The following is an 18,590-nucleotide window of genomic DNA, read 5'->3' as shown; positions in this document are numbered from 1 at the left end:
CCTACCCCGCCAGGCCCTCCCCACGCCCCCGCCTCCCTCTGCTCCAGGGCCAGGGTCCAGAGGGCCGCGGTGGCAGCCCCTCAGTTGGCTCCTGGGCTCCCTCCCCAGCGACTCCTCCCGGCCACTGTCCCACCTCAGGGAACCTGGGGCCTTCTTCAGGGCCCAGCCAGGGGCGACCTGGCAGCCCGGCCTGTCGACTCCCCCTCCCAATGCCCCCCACCCGCGTCACGGCCCCAGAGACCGACCGCCACCGCCCGGGTCCTGGACCTTGGTCACAAGCTTTATTGTCTCGAGCACGGACTCGCCACACTTCAACAATTCCACTCTGGGGGCGGGAGGGGGTTCACCCAGGGCAGCGGCAGGGGAGGGGGGCGCGCACCTTCCTCCTGCACCCCGGCCTCTGGGGCCCCGGGGTGGGGGGGGGCGGGCGGGGGGCGGCTGGAGCCCGAGTCCCGGGTTTGCTGGGCCGAGGCCGCAGCCTCTGGGTGAGGCCCGAAAGCGTCGCTTCTAGGCTTGTTCGCAGACTGCAAGCGCCGGCTACAGAAAGGCGGGGGGCGTGGGGGCCGCCGGGGGCAGGGGTGGGCACCCCCACGGTGCGGGGGGACTCCTGAGTCACTGGGCACTCCTGGACACCACCTCCACTGTGTGCACTCTGGGGGCTACGGGGTTCCCCCTGCAGCCCCGCGGGGCCGAGGGCGGCCTATGTGTGTGTGTGTGTGTGTGTGTGTGTGTGCGTGTGTGTGTACCTCTCTGCTGATGCGGGGCCCCAGTCCCCCGGCGGTCTCAGCTCCGCGTGGGTGGGCTCTCCTGGGTCCTGCCTGGTACGCGGGGGCAGGGCAGCAGGGGTCTCTGCCCCCCAGCGCCCCGGGATCCTGTCCTGACGACAGGAGGGGCCCTGGGTGCTGCGCCAGAGACAGTGGGCGTGTGGCCAGGCGGACACGCAGCCACGTGGACCCGGGGCAGACAGGGCTCCATCCAACGTGCCCAGCCCCACGGCCGACCTGGCCCGGTTACTGGCGGGGGGCGAGGACGGGGGTCCCAAACGTTGCTAATACTGTGGCTGTGGTGTGGTGGCCTGTCAGCAGCCACTTGGCGCTGAGCCCCCCCCCGCCGCTATCCCCCCCGCAAGCTGGGGGGCTCTCCAGGTAGCTGGGCCGAGGGGGGCACGGTGTGGAAACGGCCCCCCAATGGAACAGGCCGGGCCCCTCGGGGGAAATGGCTTTCTGGGGTCTGAGGGGCTCAGGAGAAGGGGGAGGGAGGGTGCGTGGGGCGGTCTGGGTGCCCCGAGGGTCCTCAGACAGCGTCTTCTGGGGAGGGGGCCTGGCCCAGGGGCCTCCACTGCCCCAAACAGACCCCGGAACTGCTGGGCCTGGAGTGAAGTCCCGGGGGCCAGGCCGGGCTGTACCGCTCTCGGAGGCTGTGTCTGGGCCTCCTGGTCTGGACAGGGACAGGGATTGTCCTGCGCGGTGGCTGCATCACACTGTTACCACACTGTCACCACAGCCGCTCTCCGCTCCAAAGTGACAACTCTGGCGCCTGCCTGGAGGCGGTGGCGCCTGGGCGGGCTGGAGGGGCACGGCACCGGCGGGCAGCTCCACGGCCAGGCGGCTCCTGCGTGTCCCTGGGTCAGTGCTTGTCCTGGAGGGAAGGACCTGGTCAGGCAGCCCTGGCCGGAGGGGGCTGCGGGCTCCGCGGGCGGGTGGGCGGGGGGACCCTCACCTCCTGCTTGTGGGCCTTGTCCTGCTGGTGGACGCCGTTCGCAGGGCCCAACCCTCCGATGGCCTGCGGGGTCCAGAGCAGCAGCGGCTGAGCGGGCTCCCGGGGCGCCTCCCGGCCCGCCCCCCACCCCAGCCCAAGCGCGGGGTCCCGGCACGGCACGCGGGGACGGAGGCTGGGGGCACCCACCTGGGACTTGTCGGGGTGGCTCCTCAGGGCCTCCAGGAGCTTCTCCACCTGCTGCGTCTGGTCCAGCGCGGCCCGCAGGGCGTCCTCGGTGCTCACGAGCTGGTGCTGCAGCCGCAGGAGCTCCGGGGCCGACGACGGGTCGATGAGCGAGAAGCGCCGCTGCTCCGACAGCGCCTTCTCCTTGTCCTGCGGGCGGGCGCAGCGTGACCGTCCCCGTGCCCCGGGGGTCCGCCCCGCACCCCCACCCCAGCCCCGGCCACGCACCAGCCCCGTCAGCTTCTCCCGCAGGCCCCGGATGTCGTCCTTGAGCTTCTGCTCCTTGATGCGCCACTCGGCCTTGTGCACCTCGCGGCCCAGGTCTCGCTCCGGCCCGGGGGAGTGCCGGTTCGCCTCCAGCAGCAGCACCCGGAGCTCATTCAGACTCCTGGGGGCGGGCAGAAGGGCAGCGGTCACCGCGCCGCCCCGCCCACCCGAGCGGAGACCACGCCCACCGATAGCCCCGCCCCGCGGTGACCACGCCCTCACCACAGCCCCCGCTCCAGCCACCACCCCCAAACACCCACAGTCCAGCAACCAAATCCAGAAGCAGGCCCAGCCCGGCAGCCACGCCCACTCCTCCGACCACCACCTAGCCCAGCCCCAAACCACACACCCGGGAGACACACTCACCCGCAGCCCCGCCCACCGGAGGCCCCGCCCACCCAAACAGCCCCTCCCACCCGAGACCACGCCATAGCCACCCCCAAACACCGGCAGCCTAGCAACCAAACCCAGAAACAGGCCCAGCCCGGCAGCCACGCTCACTCCGCCGACCACCACCCAGCCCAGGCCCAAACCACACACCCGGGAGTCACACTCACCCCGCAGCCCCGCCCACAGCCCCACCACCCCGCCTCCATCCCATCCGACCCCAGCAACCAGGCCCATTCCGGAGTCTCGCCCACCTGGAGGTCACACTGGCTAGTCAAGCTGCCTCAGTGTCCCTCTCAGAAGTCCCCAAGGCACTAGGATTGGGGAACAGGAGGATCTTGAGGCCTTGGCTTCCCCAGAACTCTGTGCGTGTGTGTGTGTGCGTGTGCATGTGTGTGTGCGTGTGCATGTGTGTGTGCGTGTGCGTGTGTGTGTGCGTGTGCGTGTGTGTGTGTGTGTGTGTGTGTGTGGTTTGGGACCACACCTGGCGATGCTCAGGGGTTACTGCTGACTCTGCACTCAGTAATAACTCCTGGCGGTGCTCAAGGGAACATGCGGGATGCTGAGTGCAAGGCAAACGCCCTACCCACTGTACTATCTCCCCAGCCTCCCCAACATATTTTAATAGGTTTTTATTAAAAACACCTTGGTATACAAAGCTGTTAATTACACAGTTGCTTCAAGCCCCAGGACATCTTTTAAGGTTTTTTAAATTGTGCTGCCAGAGGCCTGTACTCGGCCTCATCTCTCAGGAGGTGTTTGTCACAAAGAAACAAACCTTGGCCTCTACAGAGTTTTAAAAATTGGAATAAAGGTAGGAGAATTCCAGAGTCGGGCGTGTAGCAGGTAGAGCGGGCAGGGCGCTTGCCTTGTGGTCAATTCAGGTTCAATCCATAGCACCCCACGTGGTCCCCTGAGCACTGCCAGGAGTAATTCCTGAGCACAGAGCCAGGAGTAAGCCCTGAACATTCCGGGTGTAGCTGCCCCCACATAGCCCCCCAAACATCAAGGACTTTTTCCTTTTTTTGCTTTTTGGGTCATACACAGAGATGATCAGGGGACCATATGGGATGCTGGGAATCGAACCCAGGTTGCCGTGTGCAAGGCAAACGCCCTACCCGCTGTGCTATTGCTCCAGTTCCCCCCACCATTTTTGGGGGGGGGGGTTTGAGCCACACCCAGTGGTATTCTGGACCTAATCCTGGCAATGATCAGGGGATCATATGAGGTGCCAGGGACTGAACCTGGGTGGCTGCCTGCAAGGAAGGCAAGCGCCTGCTCACTACAGTATCTCTCTAACTCCTCTTTAAAGATTTTATTTTATTTAAAAATATTTTAAGTTTATGGGGCCGGAGCGATAGCACAGCAGGTAGGGCATTCGCCTTGCACGCGGCCGACCTGGGTTCGATCCCCGGCATCCCATATGGTCCCCCCAAGCACCGCCAGGAGTAATTCCTGAGTGCAGAGCCAAGAGTAAGCCCTGAGCATCGCTGGGTGTGACCTAAAATTAAATTTGTTCAAGCGGGCACCAGTAACGTGTCCATTGTGAGATTTTTTGTTACTGTGTTTGGCATCGGATACACCACGGGAAGCTTGCCAGGCTCTGCCGTGTGGGCGAGATACTCTGGGTAGCTTGCCGGGCTCTACGAGAGAGAGGTGGAGGAATCAAACTCGGGTGGGCTGCGTGCAAGGCAATCGCCCTCCTGCTGTGCTATCGCTCCAGCCAAAAGAAATTATCCCAGAGAGCTCCTGTGGCAAAGTGCCTGATGTCGAATGCTCTGGCTGTGATGGCAGGAGCTTCAGCAGCCACCAGGTCACCCTGAGGGCATGCCCACAGGAAGCAGCTGGGATTTAGGCCTGAGATCCTGGAACCAACTGCGGCCAAGGCTGCCTTGAGATTCCTTCTTGAGGAGACTCCTAACCCAGTTTAATCTGTCTGTGCATCCACACCATCCCCTGACCCAGAGCCACACAAATGTGCAGGGTTCAAGGGCCTGTCCATAGGAACGGGCTCAGGAAGGGGGCGGGCTGGGGGCTAGCCTGGGCTCAGTGATGCTCCCGGAAGGACTTGGGTGAGGCCGAGGAAAGAAGGAAGTTGGGACTGAGAGGGGGTGAGGGGTGGGGGTGGGCGCAGTGCAGGAGCAGGGGTGAAGACCTGCCCCCCCAAACTGCCTGCCAGAGGGCAAACTCCCGTGCAGGCCATTTATTTATGTATGTGTTAGCTCTGGGCGGGGGGCACACCCAGTGCTCAGCGCTCACTCCTGGTGGTCTCCAGGGGACCATATGGGATACCCGAAACTGAACCTGGGTCGGCAGCAGGCAAGGCAAATGCCCTCCCTGCTCTCTTATCTCCCCAGCCTCCCTCTGTGGCGGGGAGGTTGCTGGGTCACCCCTGGCTGTGTGCAGGGAACACAATCGGAACTGGGGCGACTGTGTGCAGCTCCAGCGTCTTATTTTTATTTTTTTGCTTTTTGGGTCACACCGGGTGATGCACAGGGGTTACTCCTGGCTCATGCACTCAGGAATTACCCCTGGTGGTGTTCAGGGGACCCTATGGGATGCTGGGAATCGAACTCGGGTAAGCCGCGTGCAAGGCAAATGCCCTCCCCGCTGTGCTATCGCTCCGCCCCACCTCCAGCATCTTAACCGCTGTACTGTCTTAGACACCAATTTCATTTCTTCATTTTTGTTTGGGGGCCACACATGGTGGTGCTCAAGGGGTCAGTCCTATCTTTGCACTCAGCGGGGCTCAGGGGACCATACGAGATACCGGGAATCGAAGTCAGGTCAAGCACATGCAAGGCAAGCGTCCTACCTGTGGTACTATTGCTCCAGTTTTAAAGTATCTCGACAAATCTGGATTTTATGGCTACTCTGAGGTTTCACGCCTTCCCTGGGCCACCTGTCTGCGACCCACAAACCAGGAGTCCCTAAATGTGACTTCGGGAGAAGTTCCTTAAGAACTTTTCAAACCCTCCGGGTCAAAACTACTTTCATAAAAATGTCATTGTCACTATAATTTTTTTTGGGGGGTCACACACGGTGGTGCTCAGGGGCCATTCCTGGCTCTGTGCTCAGTGGATCATGTGGGGCTCTGGGGATCCAACTGAGACGGGCCGTGTGCAGGGCAAGCACTCCACCCTGCACCCCTGTACAATTCCTCCTGCCCTCCACTACCGTTTCTTGGGGGTGTGTAAAGTTTTTTCTCATTTGGGCCACAGGAGATACTAGTCTTTATCAGAAAAGGCTATTTAGATGCTTTTGTGTGGGGGGGGGGGGCGGGTAGGGTCACACCTGGCAGAGTCTCCCAGCTCTGTGCTGGGGGTTAGTCCCCTCCGTGCTGGGGAACCGTGTAGGGCCGCTGGGGTCAAACCAGGGTTGGCCACATGCAACACAAGCACTTTGCCCACTCAGCTGTCTCTCTGACTCCGAAATACTTTTTTTTTGTTTGTTTTTTGGGGTCACACCCGGCAATGCACAGGGGTCACTCCTGGCTCATGAACTCAGGAATCACTCCTGGTGGTGCTCAAGGGACCATATGGGATGCTGCGAATCGAACCCGGGTTGGCCACGTGCAAGCCCTACCCACTGTGCTATCTCTCCAGCCCCCAAACTCCGAAATACTCTTTACAACAACAAAAGCAAAAAAAAAAAAAATACAATCTACATATCTAAATAAGGCAAGATTTCCAAAATGCACTTCAACCAAAACAACAATTTGCAAGAATTAATTGCCGAAGAAATGGGAATCCAGCTGTTTTCTTTCATGCAATGTTTTAAGAAATTTGCAAAAAAAAAAAGAAAAAGAAAAAGAAAAGAAAAAGAAAAGAAAGAACGAACCCCACTCTTCTGACTAAATATATTTTGCTTTAGGAGACAGCAAGCTTATCCAACGCATGCAATTTAATTGCAGACTCCAACTCCTCACGCTTGCAGGCTGCCGTGCACCCTACAGACGGCCCTGCGGGCGGCCACGTGGAGCCAGGCGGGGTCAGGGGTCTCACCCTTCCTACTCTGCAGCCCGCAGCGGCCCGGGGGTCTGCAGGCAAAGAAGCCCACCGGCCTGCAATTTGCTTATCACTGCTTTGGTAAGGGGTGACAATTTTTTTTTTCTTTTGGCTTTTTGGGCCACACCAGTGGTGCTCAGGAGTTACTTCTGGCTCTGTACTTCGGAATCACTACTTTTTTTTTTCTTTTTGGGTCACACCCGGCGATGCTCAGGGATTACTCCGGACTCTGCACTCAGGAATCACCCCGGCAGTGCTCAGGGTACCCTATGGGATGCTGGGAATCCGACCCGGGTTGACCGTGTGCAAGGCAAACGCCCTCCCCGCTGTGCTATTGCTCCAGCTCCTTGGAATCACTCTCGACAAGCTCGACAAGCTCAGGGGATGCCGGAGACCAAACCCTGGTTGGCTACCTGCAAAGCAAGCACCTCCCTTGCCGTACTATCACTCCAGCCTCAGGTGACAGTTTTCAATTTCTTGTTTAATGGATATCAGAGAAAATCTAAATTACACCAAAATTCTTTGGGAAGCCTCAGTGATTTGTGTGACTATGAGCGTGAGTGCGTGTGTGTTCGCTTGTGTGCATGCGTGTGGACGTGAGTGCATGTGTGTGTGCTTGTGTGCATGCGTGTGGCCGTGAGTGCATGTGTGTGCGCATGCGTGCGTGTGCATGTGTGCATGTGTATACGTGCACATGTATGTGCATGTATGTGTGTGCGTGTGTGTGCATGCATGTGGGTGCGTGTGTGTGCATGCATGCGTGTGTGTGCGTGTTTGTGTGTGTGCATGCATGCGTGTGTGTGTGCATGTGTGTGCATGCATGTGTGTGTGTGTGTGCGCGCGAGCGCGTGTGTGTGTTGTTGGGTTCTGAGTTCAGGGCCCCCACTCCAGCCCTCTGCGCTGGCTCTTGGTGACTCGGGCACCTGCCGACCTCGCTGGTGACTGTGTGGTGGGGCGGTGGGGGGCGGCAGGGCCCCCGGACTCACCGCTCCTTGCGCAGCAGCTCCTGGCTGATGAGCACCAGCTGGCCGGAGGCGTCGTGCGTCTTCCTGGACACGGCCTCCAGCTCGGCCTCCAGCCGCCGCTTCTCCTTCAGGAGACCTTCCGCCCGCTTCTCCCCCGACCTGCACTTGCCCTCCAGGGCTGGGGTCAGCGTCAGGGGGGGAGGAAGAGGCCTGAGCGGGGGCGGGGGTGGGGGGGAGCAGCCTCGTCCTGCACATCTGCCGCCACCAGGACCCGGGGGCAGGCAGGGGCGTGGGGGTCACCCCGGGACCCCACACCAGCACCCTGCACCCCTCCCCACAGTGCTCCGCTCTCCAGCCTGGCGGGAACACCAGCCTCCGGAGAGGGCTCAGGAGAGTGGGGACCCCACGCCCACCAGGGTGAGTGACCCCACCCGGCACCCCGTGTGGCCCCGCCGGCCCGCAGGAGCGAGACTTACCACTTACTTGGGTCCTGAGCAGTTCACTCTGTGAGGTCAGGGCGGCCACCTCCTTGTCCCTCTTGTTCAGCTTGTCCTGGAGGACTGGGAAGGGGGTGGGGTGGGGGTCAGGACTCCAGGGCTGAGGCCGGGCATAGCAGGCCACAGGGGCGGGGTCCTTCCACAGGAGCCCCCAGGCGAGGCGCCGTGACCCCCCACCCCATCTCCATGTCCTTAAGTGAAACAGGGGGACTTGCGGGGCGCCGGTCAGAGCAGCCCCGGGAAGGACAGTGCGTGGAAAGCGCTAGAAAGCAGAGCTACAGATCAGAGAGGAGGGCGCCCGCACTGCACAAGGTCCCCCAGGGCCTGATCCCTGGCCCCGTCTGGTCCCGCGAGCACTGCCAGGCGTGATCCTTGAGTGCGAAGGCAGGAGTTGGCCCGGAGCACCAGCAGGGGTGGCCCGGCCCCCTCAAGTGCCCAGAGCAGGATGCACCCCAGGGTGAAGGACAGGGTCCCCTGCAGCCCAGATCTGTCGGAGGGCCCCAAAGGCACGGGGTGTGTCCTCCAGGTGGGCTGCACAGCCGGCCCCTGTGGTGTGTCCTCAGACCAGCACAGATGAGCCCCGGGGGGCGAGGGGGTGGCCACAGGCACTGGGACCCACTTCAAGGGGCCACGCCTGCCTGGGCACCTGGCCCCCCGAAGCCCGCAGCACCCACCTGTCCCGCGGCCACTCACCCTCCAGGGCCTCCTTCATCCTCAGCTTCTCCCCGGAAATGTCGTCCGGTTCAATCATCTGCAAGAAGGGCCTTGTGAGGGGACACTCGCCGCCCCGCCACCCCCACACAAGCTGGCGTTAGGGGACCAGAGGTGTGGACAGGAGCTACAGCCGTCCTCACCCCAGCCTCCCGACCCCAGGGATGTGCCCCCTCGAGCTGCTGGCACGGAGGCCAGTGGTCTGACCCCTCTCTTTTGTTCCTGGCCCCTACCTGGTGATGATCAGGAATAAACCCCTGGAGGTACTCGGGGGACCCTATGGGATACCGGGGATTGAACGTAGGTCGGCTGCGGGCAAGGCCAGTGCCCTGCCCGCTGGACTATCTCTGCCTGTTTCCTTTGTCAAGAACCTTGAGGCCCGGGTCAGAGTGATAGTACAGCGGGGAGGGCGTTTGCCTTGCACACGGCATATCTGGGTTCAATCCCCGGCATCCCCCCAAGCACTGCCAGCTGAGTGCAGAACCAGGAGTAACCGCTGAGCATCACTGGGTGTGACCCCCAAAAGACAGACAGACAGAAAGAGAAAAAGGAAAAAAAAAAGAGAAAAAACAAAGAAAAAGAAAGAGAAAGGAAGAAAGAGAAAGAAAAGAAAGAAAGAAAAAGGAAAGAGAAAGAGAAGAAACAATGAAAGGAAAAGGAAAGAAAGAACAAGAAAGGAAAAGAGAAAGGAAAAGAAAAAAGAAAGAAAGGAAAGAAAGAAAAGAGAGAGCAAGAAAGAAAGAAAGAAAGAAAGAAAGAAAGAAAGAAAGAAAGAAAGAAAGAAAGAAAGAAAAGAAAGAAAGGGGGGCTGAAAGTGATAGAACATTGGGTAGGGTGTTTGCCTTGCACGTGGCCGACCCGGATTCGATTCCCAGCATCCCATATGGTCCCCTGAGCACCGCCAGGGGTAATTCCTGAGTGCATGAGCCAGGAATAACCCCTGTGCATCGCCAGGTGTGACCCAAAAAGCAAAAGGAAGGAAGGAAGGAAGGAAGGAAGGAAGGAAGGAAGGAAGGAAGGAAGGAAGGAAGGAAGGAAGGAAGGAAGGAAGGAAAGAAGGAAGGAACCCACAGGCACCTTACACACAAGCTCCTTCCCTGCGGCCTTGCTACCATTCTTGCTCTTCCCCAAACTTCTTTGGAGTAAACCTAGACACGGGGCTGGAGCGACAGTACAGCGGGGAGGGTGTTTGCCTTGTATGTGGCCAACTGGGGTTTGGTCCCCAGCACCCATGAGGTCCCCCGAGCACTACAAGACTAATTCCTGAGTGCAGAGCCAGGAGTAAGCCCTGAGCAATGCCAGGTGTGGGCCAAAAAACAAATAAAAAACAACACGGGAGTATCAACTGGGGCAGGTGGGGAACGAAGAAGAGCCTCACACGTGGCTGACCTGGGTTTGCTCACTGGCACCACACTGGGTGGCCTAAATCCCCACCAAGAGTGACCCCTGAGCACAGAGCCAGGAGTAAGCCCTGAGCACTGCTGAGTGTGACCCCCCTCAAATAAAACCCATGTGGGCAAGTCCCCAGGGCCCCTCACTGCCCTTGCACAGCTTGCACAGGGTCTCACACACACACACACACACACACACACACACACACACACACCCCAAGCCCAGGGCCGCTCACCCCCTCCTGACACACACACACACACACACACACACACACACACACACAGGGCCGCTCACCCCCTACACACACACACACACACACATACACACACACACACACGCCCTGACGCACGGACGTGCAGCGGGAACTACGTCTCAGGTCATGAGACCCAAGCTAGCTGTGGCGCCCCTGCAGAACTCGGGAGACGGGCAGGCTCTGCCGGAGGCCCCGCGTGTGCAGAAGCCGACAGGCGGGTGGACGTCCTGGACCCCGCCAGCCGCCCTGGGCTCCCACCCCTCCCCCCGGAAGTGGCCGCTCCCGCTGCGTAAATCATCCAGGACTGGCAGGAAGTGGGTGCCCCGGGCTTGGCTGGCGCTGTCCCGAAGGCCGTGTCCGCGGGCGGGTTGGGCCAGGCCAGCCCCAGGACGGGGGACGCCTGTCTCTGCGGGCAGCTCGGCCGCTGCACCTCTGCTCCCGTCCTTCCTTTCCCGTGTGTGTGTGTGTGTGTGTATGTGTGTGTGGGGGAGGGCAGACACCACACCAGCAGTGCTCAGGGCTTCCTCCTGCCTCTGTGCTCAGGAATCACTCCTGGAGGGACGCAGGGAGCCCTACGGGGTGCCTACGGAGATCGAACCCAGGCCGGCTTCGTGCGAGGCCAGTGGTGCGAGGTCAGTGCTCTCCCCACTGTGCTCTCTCCAGCCCCAGCTATGTTCTAGTCCATCCGGCAGAGGCCGGCCTGGACTAGGCCTGCTGTACCTCGTCCCTGCAAGAGACCCGCTCTGTCCCGAGGGAGGAACGAGCCAGCCCCCCCGCCCCCCCCCCGCCTCCCAGGGCCTTCCTCTTCAGCAGGGGTGGGGGTGGGAGGGCCGGCGGCCGCCTACGTTGCTGTGCTGGGCCGAGCACCGGGTCTCGAGGGCCTGGAGCCGGTTCTCGGCCACCAGGAGCTTCTCCCGCAGCCTCTCGGCCTCCTGCCTGCTCTGGGCCTCGGCCCGCTGCAGCTGCTCGTAGTCCAGCATCTTCTTCTCGGCCAGCGCGATCTGCTCCTTGAGGAACTCGATGGCCTGCGCCTGGCCCCGGTACTCCACGTCCAGCTTCTCCAGCTCCTGCACCCGCAGCTCGGCGTCCCGGGCCTGCTCGCGGGCCTCGCGCAGCTCCAGCCGGTGCTGGCCGGCCTGGGCCTCCAGCTGGCCCTGCCAGTGCTGCCGCAGGCCGGCCAGCTCCTCCTGGGCCTCCTGCAGCCGCTGCCGCAGGCCCTCCTTCTCCTTGGCGTGCACGGCCGTCTCCAGGTCGTGCCTGGCCCGCAGGTTGCCCAGCTCCAGCTGGTGCTCCATCTTGATGCCTTCCATCACCGCCTTCAGCTCCCCGATCTCCTTCTGCTGGGCGCCGGGGCCCGAGTTCAGGGTGGCCTTGAGGTCCTCCAGGGACTTCTGGTGGTCCGAGGCCAGCGAGTCCAGCTTGGACTTCCAGTTGTCCATGAGCCCCATGTTCTCGCTGGTGGCCTGCTGCACCCGGGCCTTGAGCTCGGCCACCTCCTGCGCGTACTTCTCGTTGGCCGCCCGCAGCTGCTCCGCCTCGGCCCGGCAGGCCCGCAGCGCCTTCTCGAACTCGTCCCGCAGCAGCCCGCGCTCCCGCCGGTGCTCCTGGCCAGCCGCCAGCAGCCGCTCCCGCAGCCGCAGGGTCTCGGCCGCCTCGGGGTGGTCGGCGGGCGGGGGCCCCGAGTTCAGCAGGCACTGCTGCAGCTCTTCGATCTCCCCGCAGCGCAGACTCAGCTCCTCCTCCAGCTGGAGCACCCGCGACTTCTCGGCCACCGTGGTCAGCTGGCGGGGAGGGGAGAGGGGCCGAGTGAGGGCCTGGCGGGACGGGCCCCTCCCTGCCCTCTCCCTCCTCCTACTCCTCCCCCTCCTCCTCCTCCTGCTGCACCTCCTAGTGCAAGGAGGTGGGGGGACGGGAGGGCGCCGCCCCCAGGAAGACCCCCTGGCTTGGAGCCGGAGGATGGCATGACTTGGGCCCTCGGTCAAGGTCCCCATGGGACAAAGTGGTGCTAGAAAGAAAGAAATCATCTGTGGCTTTTTTGTTTTTGGTGGTGGTGGGGTCCCACCCGGCTGTGTTCAGGGCTTGACTCTTGTCTCTGTGCTCAGGGATCACTGCTGGTGGGGCTCGGGGGACCCTATGGGATGCCGGGGAAATGGACCCCGGCTGGCTGCGTGCAAGGCAAGCACCTTCAACGTACTATCTCTCTGGCCCAAGTTTCGGCTTCTTCCAAGTGTTATTAGTTTGGCTTTTGGGCTATACCCAGTAGACCTGGGGGGGGGGGTTCCCCATGTGCTGTTTGGGGAGGGCGTGCAGTGTCGGGATTCCAGCCCACTGACCGACCCCCCCCGCTAATTCTATATTTATTTATTTATTTATTAATTTTCCCGATGGGGCTAGGGACACTCGGCAGTGCTCTGGGCTGACTCCTGGCTCTGTGCTCAGGGTTTGCTCTTGGCAGGGCTCAGCACGTGTGCCTGTGACCAAACCTGGGCTGGCCGCATGCCAGTCAAGCGCCTTGTCCCCCAGTACTGTCTCTCCGGCCCCGCGGACACTGTTTGTACAGGGCAGAGAGATGCAGAGGGAAGTTTGCCTATGGCTGTTCTGGAAGGTTCTGCAGCTGGACTGGGCTGGCTCATGGAACCGAGGGTAGCACCCGAGGAAGTCCGGCCTAATGCAGAGCGGAATCCACACGGGGCGACCCGCGCAGGGTGGGAACTCCGGGACGGGTGGGGCTCCAGCCCACAGACACCGCCCGGGTCACGTGGCAAGGGCAGCACCTGGAAACAGCATCTGGATGGCTCGGCCTTTTGGGAGCACGGAAGCAGGTGATCGTCACAAGCCTGTTTCCTGGGCACTGGCCACCAGCGGGGGGTTCCAGCCCTCGCCCGGGCCTGACCCAGTGGGTCTCTGCACACGTGTGCAGTGCCCGGGGCACCCATGGCAGGCACAGGCCCGTCTGGGCAGAGGCACTGACGGTTCCCACGGCGCACGCTGCACTAGCAGAGCCTGCCTGCAGGGGGCGCCACCTGCCGGCCGGGCTGGGAGTCCAGACTCCAGAGCTTCCAAGGACAGTGAGACCAAGGCTGACACAGCGTCCCTGGGGACAACCCCGCCCCCCAACCTCACCACTTCCTCCAGCCCAGGCCCCTTCCTGGGGCTAGAGAGAGCTGGCTGTGGGGGTCCCTCGGGCCCCTCGGCTGGGTGGGAGGGTGCCAGGTGGAGCCTGGTCACGAGGAGAGGGGTGGTCTCATGAGAGGGGGCTGGGGAGTCAAGGCCGCCCCCCAAACTCTACTTCTGTCCTGGAACGGAGCAGGGGGCAGCCAGAGAGGGGGCTGGCGGTTACCCTGTTGTCCGCTAACTCGCGGAGCAGCCGCTCGGCCTGCGCCTTCTCCAGTAGCAGGCTCTGCTCCAGCTCCCCAATGCGCGCGTGCTCCAGCTGTGTCTGAGTCTGCTCGCCCGGGGCGGGGCGGGGCGGGGGGCAGGGGCAGGGGAGGGGAGGCCGGAGGAGCAGAAAGAGAGAGGGAGAGAGACAGACAGAGAGAGAGAGAGGCAGTGTCATCTTGCGTGAACCAGACAGAACAGGGCGGAGTGGAGGTGGCCGGGAGAGACAGGTGGAGGGGGGTGGCAGCACCCCTCGCTGTGGCCTGCGGGGTCTGCTTCCTGGCAGGCGGGGTGCCGTGGCCCCCCTGCCCTGGCAGGCCCCCGGGCCCACCCTTCCCCACGCCGAATGGCCTCCCTCCGGCGGTGCCCTGACCCTGAGGGCCCCGGAGGGAGGCATGAGGAGGCCTCAGACCTCCTGGGACTTTGAAGGTGGACGGGCCACGGGTCAGGAGGCGCCGGAGACGGCGCCATACTGGCCCTGTCACCAAGCTTCTCTGCCTCCCACCGCCCAGCCCCGGCCTGGCCCTTGTTCCCCCGTGGCACAAAAGCACTTCTGTGTCCGCTCTGCACGCCCACTCCACACGCTCACAAAGGCTCGCATTCTCGGGCTCCGGCCAGCCACGTGGGTCTCCCAGGGCAGAGCGGGCAGGGCCCTGGGCGTGGGGGCACCTGGGCAGTCAGTCCCCAAGTTTCCCTGGGAGAGGCCGGTGGTGTTCCTCAGCCTCCTCCTGTCATGCCCTCAGTGAGGAGGAAGAGGCAACAGGAATGTGTGCGGGCACGCTAAAAGGCTGGGCGACATTGCACATGCGTGTGTGTGTGTGCGCATGTATGTGCACATGCATGTCAAACAAGTACTCACACTGCGGGCCAGAGAGACAGCTCAGGGGGCTGGACACAAGCCTTGCTGCTTACAGGAGGCCCAGGTGCCATCCCTGGGATTAGGTGGATCCCCCAAACACCGCCCGGAGCCACCCCCAAGCAGTGAGCTGGGCATAGCCCGAGCACCAGCAGGTGTGGGCCCAAAACCAGAAGGAAAGAAAAGATTTTATGCCACGTCTGCCAGGGTGGCACTTGGGGGGTGGGGAACCCTCTCTGGGATGCCCTCTGAGAAACATTCCCGCAGTCACGGAGAGCCAGAGAGCTTGGGCAGTGACCGCCTTCCTGTGAACGTCCATGAAGGACCCAAAGAAAAGGCGTCTCCGGGGTTGGAGCAATAGTACAGCGGGTAGGGCGTTTGCCTTGCACTCGGCCGACCTGGGTTTGATCCCTGGCATCACATATAGTCCCCCAAGCACCACCAGGAGTAACTCCTGAGTGCAGAGCCAGGAGGAAGCCCTGAGCATCGCTGAGCATGACCAAAAAAAGCAAAACAAACAAACAAAAAAGCAAAGACAAGACATCTCTCTGGCAGGGTGCCCCCCAAAAAACCCCTCCACCTGGACATGCGGAGTGTAGCTGGGGTGGAGCAGGCCATCTGCACATGGGGGCTGAGATCTCAGAAATCCACGAAGAGATTCAGGAACAGCGGCCAGGGATACAGCGACACAGGAGCGGGGGGTCACCCGGGGTGGCCCTCCATCAGAGCCAGAGATGTTCCCTCAATGGGACGGACGATGATCTCTGGCCCCAGGGCTGTAGGGGAGTGCGAGCCGTTTCCAAGAGCTGCGATGTGTCATCACTAAGGCTTTTCCTCAGCCTGGGTGGGCTGTCTATGGGGTATGCCAGGTTGAAGGCGGGGGCTCGCCCAGGGCTAATAAAGAGCATCAGAAGCCACAAACAGAAGCAATCTGGGGATGGGTGAGGGAAGGCCGTGGACACAACCATGAGCAGGAAGACCTCAAGGTCAGACGACACAGAAGACCGGGAATGAGAACACATGCACAGGGGGAGCATGAAGTGAGGGAGAGGAGAGATGGTTGGGGGGGCAGAGCTCAAGTGCCGGGGTCCCTTTCTGAGTTAAGGTGGGCAGGAATGAGCCCAACTCTGGTCAATCTGCCTTGCCACCGCCATGAATACGGACACAATAAAAACAGTTCCGAACAAGCCAGAATGATAGCACAGTGGGGAGGGCATTTGCCTTGCACGCAGCCAACCCGGGTTCGATCTTCGGCATCCTCTAGGGTCCCCCGAGCACCGCCAGGGGTAATTCCTGAATGCAGAGCCAGGAGTAACCCCTGAGCACTGGCGGGTGTGGCCCCCAAATAAACAAAACAAAATAAAACTGAACCTAAGGGGGCGGGGGATGTGGCTCGGCCACGCAGCACGGGCCTCGCACGAGAGAGGCTCTGGGTTCGATCCCGGGCACTGCAAAACAAAACACGCACATCCCTGGAGCCAGAGGGCTTGTCTGTGCACTGTCTGGCCAACCCTCTCGGCCAAAGCTGATTGGGGCTGGGTGGACACCTGATCTACAGCAAACAAGCCCATTGGCCAGCCAAAGACCAATCGGATTCGCTCTCAGGGATAGCTGGTAGCTGATTGGTGTTGGGGCCTGGGCGGGGCCAGGAGACTAGGAGCAAGCAGCAGATACAGACTAAGGGACAGACGGTACTGGGCCTGCTCCCGAGTCACCAGCGTGCGGTGGGTGTGTCCCCGAGCAGGGAGCGTCACGTGCCTGCACCCTTGGCCGGCGCTGCAGGAGGGGGCCTTGTCTGCTCGCACCAGGCCTCGTTATGCCCCGAAACGGCCCGGCAGAAGCCAGCAGGTGGGAGGCGCGGGGCCGCCCGGCTGTACCCCAACACCGCTGTGCCCCCATCTATTCTTGAGGCGTGGGCAGGCAGCGGCACCTGCTCCCACCGGGGCCCGTGACGGTGCCCCCGTGCAGATGGCAGCGCGCCTCTCTGCACACGGTCTCTGGAGAGGTCCTAGCCAGCGGGGTCAGAGCGCTGGGTGGAGTCCAGGGGGACTGCGAGGCTCCCAGCAGCCGCACCCATGGGCACCCAGGGTGAGGGATTCTCCAGTGCAAGATAGGTACACCGAGGCCGGAGAAGGGAGGAAGCTGGTGAGGCAAGTCAGAGCTGGCCTCTCCCTGTGACAGCTCCCTGGGGTGAGGGCGTAGGGGCAGGAAGGCCACCCCACAGGTCAAGGCTGGCAGAAGGGAGCCAGCCCCACACCTCACACCCAGGTCCCTCACAGCCTGCCCCTGGTGGCCAGTATGACTCTTCCCTGCCCGCCCAGCCCAGCCCGGACCCCAGAGCCGGGGAGTGCAAGCTGGGGCCTTGGCATGTTACCTCCAGGTCGCCCTTGGTGATGGACTCCTCCTCCACTCGGAACTGCAGGTCCTCCACCTTCCTGCAGGGGAGACAGGGCTAAGGGGGACTGGCAGGGGACCCACAGGCACCGCCCCCCCAAAGTCGGCTCTGGCTCAGCCCCCTGCCAGCGCCCCAGCACACGGATGAGAAGCCTGCGGACTGGCACAGGGCCACCGAAACACGCCCAGACCCTCCCTCAACCACTTCCTTCAAGGACTGGTGGGTGGGGGTGGTGGGCCGTTGCCACGGGAACCAGATGTGTGGGCCCCCACCATCTGCAGTGCAGATATAAATAAGCTCCCTCTCGCCACCCAGATAGCAACAGCAGCCCTGGGGGTACACGGCTGCCTGCTCGAGGCCCAAGGGACGCCGAGGACGAGGCTGCCTACTGGGAGGGGAGGGAACTGCGGAAATCCGTGGATCAGCCCTGCGATCTGCCCTGAGACAAGGGCACCCCGCCACGCCACTGTGCCACGCCAGCCCGGCAGGCTGAGGGCCCCAGAGCCGGGGCTTTCCCCTCTGTGCACCAATGCCGGGCAGAGAGCCGGGGTGCGGACGCTCTCGGTGGGGCCTAGCCGCGGGCATCTGCTGCGAGCTCATGCAGAGAACTCACTGCGAGGGGTCCCCACGGACACGGACTGGCCCACGGCTTGTGCACGAATTCCCAGCCTGTCCCCTGACAAGAATACCGCCCCCCACCTACCTCGGGCGAGAGAGGTAGCCCAATGGGTAGAGCACGTAGGAGGCCTGGGCTTTGCCAGTGTCCATCATGCCGGCGCTGCACAGTCCCCTGATCACTGAGCCCGAGTGCGGGGCCCGAAGTTATCTCCAGACACTTGCTGGTATGACCCCCGCCCCCCACGGGCACACGAGCACTGCACCAACAAGGGCCGCGTTGAAGGGAGACCGGGGCCCCCACAAGCTGGGCGCTCCACTCGAGCTCCAGGGAAAGGGGCCGACGACGAGGATGCAGAGGGCGTGGCGGGGTCCAGGCCGCGGGGGCGGGGTCCTCACCTGCGCTCCTCCTCCAGCTGGTTGGACAGGTCCACCTTCTCCTTCCGGACACTCTCCACCAGCAGCCGGGCCCGCTGCAGCTTCTCCTCAGCTTCTGCAACATACTGGGCCCCGGGCGAGGGCCAGGACGGGGTCGGCTTCTGGACTGCGAGACCCAGTGGCGAGAGGGTCTCAGGGCACAGAGGCCGGCCCCATGCACAGGGGACCCCAAGGTGACTTGCCTCCAGGCCCCAGCACCCCAATCCTGGCACCTCCCTCTGACTCGGCCTCTCAAAGGCCTCTGTACAATCCCTTATCACATAGCTGATCCCCGGCATCCCACAGTGGTCCCCTGAGCACTTTCAGGAGTAATTCCTGAGTGCAGAGCCAGGAGTAAGCCCTGAGCATCGCCGGGTATGCCCCCAAACCTCCCTGCACCCCAAAAAGTAAGAGACGAGTGGACAGGCTGGAGGCTGGGGAGAGGGCTGCTTCTGTGCACCCAGCTCAGAAATGCTCCAGAAAGCTCCAGAAAGCCGGGGCGTGGCCAT

The 18,590-nt window shown here is 62.4% G+C and overlaps 1 protein-coding gene across 2 annotated transcripts in view; it reads right to left on the bottom strand.

Moving 5' to 3' along the window:
• Nucleotides 1-259: 259 nt before the first annotated feature.
• Nucleotides 260-18,590, bottom strand: part of CLIP2 (CAP-Gly domain containing linker protein 2) — a 46,240-nt gene continuing 27,909 nt past the window's right edge. Inside the window, exons 8-18 of one of the 2 annotated variants that reach the window (XM_055134392.1) lie at nucleotides 18,064-18,167; nucleotides 17,029-17,089; nucleotides 13,761-13,865; nucleotides 11,266-12,201; nucleotides 8,758-8,815; nucleotides 8,044-8,127; nucleotides 7,589-7,745; nucleotides 2,170-2,329; nucleotides 1,906-2,091; nucleotides 1,720-1,782; nucleotides 260-1,638 (exon numbers count right to left, since the gene is read on the bottom strand). In XM_055134392.1, the coding sequence (XP_054990367.1) occupies nucleotides 1,627-1,638; nucleotides 1,720-1,782; nucleotides 1,906-2,091; nucleotides 2,170-2,329; nucleotides 7,589-7,745; nucleotides 8,044-8,127; nucleotides 8,758-8,815; nucleotides 11,266-12,201; nucleotides 13,761-13,865; nucleotides 17,029-17,089; nucleotides 18,064-18,167 (1,926 nt within the window). In that variant the 3' untranslated portion in view covers nucleotides 260-1,626. The remainder of the gene's footprint in view (nucleotides 1,639-1,719; nucleotides 1,783-1,905; nucleotides 2,092-2,169; nucleotides 2,330-7,588; nucleotides 7,746-8,043; nucleotides 8,128-8,757; nucleotides 8,816-11,265; nucleotides 12,202-13,760; nucleotides 13,866-17,028; nucleotides 17,090-18,063; nucleotides 18,168-18,590) is intronic. The other variant, XM_055134393.1, reaches the window with a different exon arrangement.

The sequence above is a fragment of the Sorex araneus genome, chromosome 4 (assembly GCF_027595985.1).
Source record: "Sorex araneus isolate mSorAra2 chromosome 4, mSorAra2.pri, whole genome shotgun sequence".
In the NCBI taxonomy this organism is placed as follows: Eukaryota; Metazoa; Chordata; class Mammalia; order Eulipotyphla; family Soricidae; genus Sorex; species Sorex araneus.
This window is presented reverse-complemented; position numbering and strand designations above follow the sequence as displayed.